Genomic DNA, 6,000 nt, shown 5'->3' with positions numbered 1-6,000 from the left:
CTGAAGGACAGTGTTTATATAAGGATCACTTCAGTCACCACTGAAATGCAGCTGCAGCTCAGCACCAGCCTGTAATTGTGCAAATCAGATAAACTGGGAAGTGGAGATTTCCTTTAAGACCAAGTTTTAATTAGCAGATAGATTATTTAATTATTAAAGAGACAAGAACACATTGTCCTTATCAACTTCTGGGTGCTGGCAATGTCCAACATCGCTTATAATAAAAAAAACCCTCAATAATCTGAATATCACATATGGCTTCAAAGGTTTTCTTAATAGGCCATCAGCGTTCATTGGCTACATGTTACATAGTTCTCTTTTAATTAGTGTTCTACTGGATAATGATTCTCTTGCTATTTGTGCTAATGAGTGCCATGCTCAGTGTTTCTTTTGGGCTGGTGGTTTCCTGGGTCAGTGGTCCGTGGGTTGGCAGTGATCTCCCCCTGCCATCATTACCCTTCACCCAGCTGCAGTCGGTTCAGCACAGTGGCCAGGTTGGTTTATCAGTTCGTTCCTTATCTCGCCGTTCTGCCAGATGTCTTTGTGGCCATCGATTGTGCATTTCCTGTGTCCACCGCCATTGGCACATCCTTCTCGCCAGGCTTTGTTCAACTCCCTCCAGGTGTGAGATCATGAAGTATGGCCAGGCCTAAACCTGAACAAGGCAAGTCTACCAACAATAACTTGTTTCTCTAAGGCCTGGACATCGCTTACATCCTGTGAGCTGCTATTTGTTCCACGGATTAAACCTCCCTCCTTGCTGACCAGGCTTGAAAGCGCCCACGCATCGAACATCGCAGAGCATCCTTAAGAAAATTTGACGTATCTCACCTTTTGCAACAGTACCAACACACGTTAAATTCACTTTAAAAAAAATTACTTAATTCAAAATTCATTCATTCACGAATGACGCAGCAGAGGCACAATAGGCAGGACAGGTGAGGTGGGCGCCGTGAGGGCGGCGCCAGACGAGCCAGGAGACCACCGACCACCTGCCGCCAGCTCGGCAGCCACGCCACGAGGTGGCCGCCGCCGTGTCGGCGCCGGCAGCGCCGTGAGGGCAGCGCCGTGAGGGCAGCGCCGTGAGGGCAGCGCCGTGAGGGCAGCGCCGTGAGGGCGGCGCGGCTCCGGGGCCGCTCCCGCCCGGGCTCCCGGCGCGTCCCCCCCGCCTCAGGGCACCCCCGACCCCGCGGCCCCGCCGAGCCCCCGCCGCGCCTGCGCGGGGCGCGCGCGGGCGTGCGGCGCATGCGCGGAGCGGCCCCGCGCTGGGCTGGTCGGGGCAGCTCCGGGAGCAGCGGCCGCGGCCTGGCGGGTCCGAGCCCCCCCCCCCCCCCCCCCGCCGCCCTCGGGGAGCCGCCGGGCCCCCCCTCAGCCCCGCCCGCCGCGCCGCGGAGCCCCCCGGAGCCGCCGCCCCCCGGAGCGCGGGGGAGGCTGAGAGGGAGTGACCCCCGGCCCCTCGCCCCGGGCTGGGACAGCTGAGGGGGGGCGCAACATGGCGGAGGCCAAGGAGGAGGGGCCCGGCCCCCGCGGCAGGGTGAGTGGGGGGCGCGGGGGGCGCGGGCGGGGGCGGGATGCGGCGGGCGAGGCGCGGCCCCGCCGGGGGTCGCGGGGGCACCGAGCCGCACGGGCTGCCCGGCCGCGGGCCAGCAGCGCTGCCCCTCGGGGCCCTTCAGCTCCCTCTCCCCCAGGGCAGTGTCCGAGCATCATCGCCACGAGCGTCTTGGCATCACTTAAATAATAAACTTGCAGCTAACCGGGAGCTGTCGTCACCGTCCGTCTCCTTGTTTAAAGCACGATGTCCTTGCTGCTCCTCTTAATTTCAGTTGTCCGTGTCAGGCCAGAGTGAGTCAAGATGGCAGCACCATCCAGTTCTTGGGTGCTCACGCTGTAACCATTGAATGACTTCTGTCAGCCGTGGCCATCCCAGGATTTGGCTGCAACCCTTGTGTGACTTGTGTTAGCTATGCCCCTTCCAGGACTTGGCTGTAACCCTCGTGCCAGTACCTTTAGCCATGAACATCCCAGCTCTTGGTCCTTCGGTGTCACAACTTGAGCCGTCATTGTCACCTCTTGGTCTCTAAGCACACTGTCCATTCTCATCTATTTGGTTTCATAGAATCATTAAGGTTGGAAAACACCTCCAAGATGATCAAGTCCAACTTTACTTGAAGAAATACTTCATCTCTTAAACCAGTGGAAGGTTCTTGGTGGCCAACACTTGTAGCTGTGAAGGATCTGTGGGTGAATGTTTTCAGCAGTGCTGAAAATTATCGTGCCATGAGTCCAGTCCTCTTCCCTGCACACATGTAGCATTTAGTTGAAAGCTTTTTGCCAGGAATGAGGTTTCAATCATGTTTCTGCTTGTGTGGAAGAGTCCATAGCCCACTACAAGACTGAGCTGTCCAGTTGCTTTTCCCAGAGATGAAGATTTCCCATCCTCCAGCCTTGGGGAAGACCAGAGCAGAGGCTCAAGTGTTCCGTTGGTGGGCAGGATTTGTATCAGGGAACTTGAAACTTGTGAAAGTAATTGTTGATAAACATTGAAACTAATTGTTACCAAACAGGACACGACCTCTCAGGGTCTCACTTGAGTGAGTTGTGTAGATGCCTGACTGCTCTGCAGTTAGGAAATGACAATCATCTGTGAATTTCTTAAACCTGTGTCTTTCCAAGCACTTCACTTACAGGCTCCAGGAATTTTGTGCAATTGCTCACAGAGTACACAAACGTGCAGGTCTTTGGGGCAATCAATATTGCCTAGCTGCAAGAAGCGCGAAGGGAAATGGCTGCATTTAGGACATTAGGACAGTGACTTGAGAAATCTTGCATGAAACTTCATTGCCAGTGATTGAAATGTTAGTGGACATAAAGAAACACTTGTACAGCATGAGGACTGTCACGTGTTGGAGCAGGTTGCTCAGAGGTCGTGCTGTCTGTCCTGGTGTCTCTGTTTTCTTCGTGCTCATTGCCTCGACATGCTCCTTTCATCTGTGGAGTTACTTGGTGTTACCTGCAGAAAAAGAGAATGTTGTCTTTTTTCTTCCCAAGCTTGTCACTTACCCACTGAGGAATAACAAATGTATCTGGTCAATATCATCTTTGTTGGTCTCAGGAAAAATCATTTCTCTCTTCGTTGGCTAATTGTTCCCTGGGTGCCAAGTGTGGAAGTCTCCATCACTTACTGCTCCACGTGTAGGGTATGGAAAGCTTCCCATGCTGTTGGCATTGACAACATTCTCTGCTCCTGCTGAAGCAGAGGACTCCAGTAAAATTTAGGAATGATCCAGGGAAGTAGTGTTGCCCTGGGGAAGTAAATTAGGAAAGAGGAAACACGACTTGCCCGTGAGGCATCGTCCCAAAGCTGGTTTTGCCACGAGATGTTCTTGAGGAACACGGGGAGAAGTGAATCCTGGGCTAACCTCACTCCTCACAGGCTCCATCAGCCTTGGGAGCAGCCCAGAGATCTCCTAATAATTAATGAGGTCATGGAAGACCTGCATATCCCAGTTCTCCTCCCCATGGTGGCCCAGTTCCCATTCTACAGGAGGTCATGATGTTGGATTCTCCCCAGTCTTGTGCCTAAGGCATAGCAAGCATTTCTTGTAAAAATCATTTTCCTTTGTGTGGAGAAAATAAAGAGTGATTTAATGATTTCTTCAGACAGGAGCTTAGCAGTTGGTGGTGTTTTCAGAGTTGTTCTTTTCAGTATTGGAATCTCTGCAATTATTCCAGAAACTGGCACGTTGCAAATCCCATGGATAAGCAGTCACCATCTTTTAACTCAATCCATGAATGAGCAACAAACTATAAAGAATAAAATTTTTGCCAGTGTAAGACTGACAGCAGTTTCTCTAATTTAATTTTTGATAGGTTTTGGGAAGTTTTTTATGGCTAAATTGTTTTAAAGCAGGTTAATTTCTGCCCTAAATCAAACTTGTGTATGCTAAGGAAAACATTTACTGCATAGGATCAATATTAACTTGAAAGATTTTTTTTTTGTGTAGTTTATAAAAATATTTTTGGCAATTCAACTTTAATTTGTGTATAATGTCATTGTTTTGAACAGTGAATTGTTTGGACTGGAATGCTCATTTATTTACAACAGTTGTGGATAACCCCTTGGACCAGGCAAGACAGTTTGGGCTGTACTGAAATTTGACACTTGGACTGTTGGAAATTCATGTGGTGTGAACAGGTGAACCCTTGGGCGTCCACATTAATAAAACAGATGTTTGCAAAAGATTTTTAATTTTGCACGACTGTAATTAAAAATTGAAGGAGATCGTCTTATTTAGGAAGTTTTGTGGCCAAATTACTCCAGAATGGTAGAAAGATTATGAAAATGTTCCTCTGCCAAGCCTTGCGCACCTCTCAAAGGATGTTTTAATGTCATAATCTTTGAATTCTCTTTCCAAAAATGAGCATAATGGATCCCAGGCATTTAGGTTAAGCCTTTTCACATTGTATAAAATACAGGAAGTTAAGTCAGCTATTTGTGCCCAATTCAAGGCCTTTGGCATCTTTAGGATTGTGGAATTTAATTCTGAAGTCGCTCACAATGTTCTTGAAGTGGTTATCTCAACTCTTCTCTCATTAGGGGTTGGAACTGGATGATCTTTAAGGTCCCTTCCAACCCAAACCATCCGGTGATTCTATGACTGATGACTCTTGTACCCCATCATTCCTTCCAGAATGCCTTGCCCTCAGTCTTACAGGAAGTTTTCTCTCACAAACTCTCTCACAAACACATTCTATGACTGATGACTCTTGTACCCCATCATTCCTTCCAGAATGCCTTGCCCTGAGTCTTACGGGAAGTTTTCTCTCACAAACTCCAAGGTTTTCTGTCAATGTCTGACTCATCAGTTCAGATGATTTCCATCATCCATCCCATGAGTGTGGTAAAGGCCTTGGACCTCACTCACATAACATTTGTTCTCTGGGATCCTCTGCGCTCTTCAAAAGAAGGTTTCTGCAGCAGAGACTATTTCATTGAGGACGTGTCAGCAGAACAGGGGTGCTTGCAGTGTCCATCCTCTCAGCCTGTGTTCTGCCTGTAGTGCCCATTCTTTTTTTCCTCTGGAAGAGTTCCTCAGAAATTCCAAGGGAAATAAGAAGTTTAAGAGAGTGTAATTTGGTTTACCAAACTGATATCTATCCAAAAATTATGTGTTGTATCTGTGCTTTCTGCAAATACTGATTGAAGAATGATGGTAATGTGTTTCATTTTGATTACTGTGTTTTCTACTGTTGTAGATAAATTCGTTTAATTTTAAAAGTAGCTGGGTGTATTATAGGCTTTGCCTCTACATTAGTTAGTTTAAAAGTGTGTTGTGTTTAATGCCTTTGAATTTTTTTTTAGTAAAAGAAGTGTGATGAGCAATTGTTGTCATAACCAAAGTTTAATACATCAGATTTTTGGTGACAAAGCCAAGACTTTAGTTCACATTTGGTCCTTTTCCCTTTTGATAGCTGGTCCACAGTCCCAGGGCAGGATAAATTGCTGCTGCCAGAATCCTTTAATTTCCTTTGGAAAGAGAGGAAACCTGAATCATTAGCCTAATAAACTAATGTTTAGTTGTCTAAATTTAGGTGAGAAGAACTTGAAACAGAATTAGCACAACTCTACAGAGTTATTCCCACAGGAGACATTTTGGAGTACTTCCTTTTTTTATTATTATTATTTTTAAAATAACTCATTTGTGTACTTCTGTGAATCTTGGTATTTCTTAAAAGACTTGAGAGCACATGAAAAGATTTCATCTGCATTGAAATTCATCTTTATATGGTGTTGTTTGCTCAGAAAGCTTTATGAAGTACAGTTAATGCAGGCTATTAACAGGTTTTTATTGTGTTTAATCGTGGAAGAGGCAAAGATAAAGCCAGAGTTAGGAAGGTACTTTGAAGAATGAAGTAGATATTTTGTCTCTTTAAGGACACAAATACTGAAATAGAATTGGATGTACATCCAGGCTCTCCCATTTGCTCCATCAATTGCTG

At 46.9% G+C, this 6,000-nt stretch overlaps 1 protein-coding gene across 8 annotated transcripts in view; it reads left to right on the top strand.

Moving 5' to 3' along the window:
- The first annotated feature begins 1,267 nt into the window (after positions 1–1,267).
- Positions 1,268–6,000, top strand: part of ZMYM4 (zinc finger MYM-type containing 4) — a 38,442-nt gene continuing 33,709 nt past the window's right edge. For 5 of the 8 annotated variants that reach the window (XM_038160549.1, XM_038160556.1, XM_038160555.1 and 2 more), the window contains exon 1: positions 1,359–1,534. In XM_038160549.1, the coding sequence (XP_038016477.1) occupies positions 1,493–1,534 (42 nt within the window). In that variant the 5' untranslated portion in view covers positions 1,359–1,492. Of the gene's footprint in view, positions 1,313–1,358; positions 1,535–6,000 lie in introns of those variants that run through there. The other 3 variants (XM_038160551.1, XM_038160552.1, XM_038160550.1) reach the window with 3 other exon arrangements.

The sequence above is a fragment of the Motacilla alba genome, chromosome 23, assembly GCF_015832195.1.
Source record: "Motacilla alba alba isolate MOTALB_02 chromosome 23, Motacilla_alba_V1.0_pri, whole genome shotgun sequence".
Lineage (NCBI taxonomy): Eukaryota > Metazoa > Chordata > Aves > Passeriformes > Motacillidae > Motacilla > Motacilla alba.
This window is presented reverse-complemented; position numbering and strand designations above follow the sequence as displayed.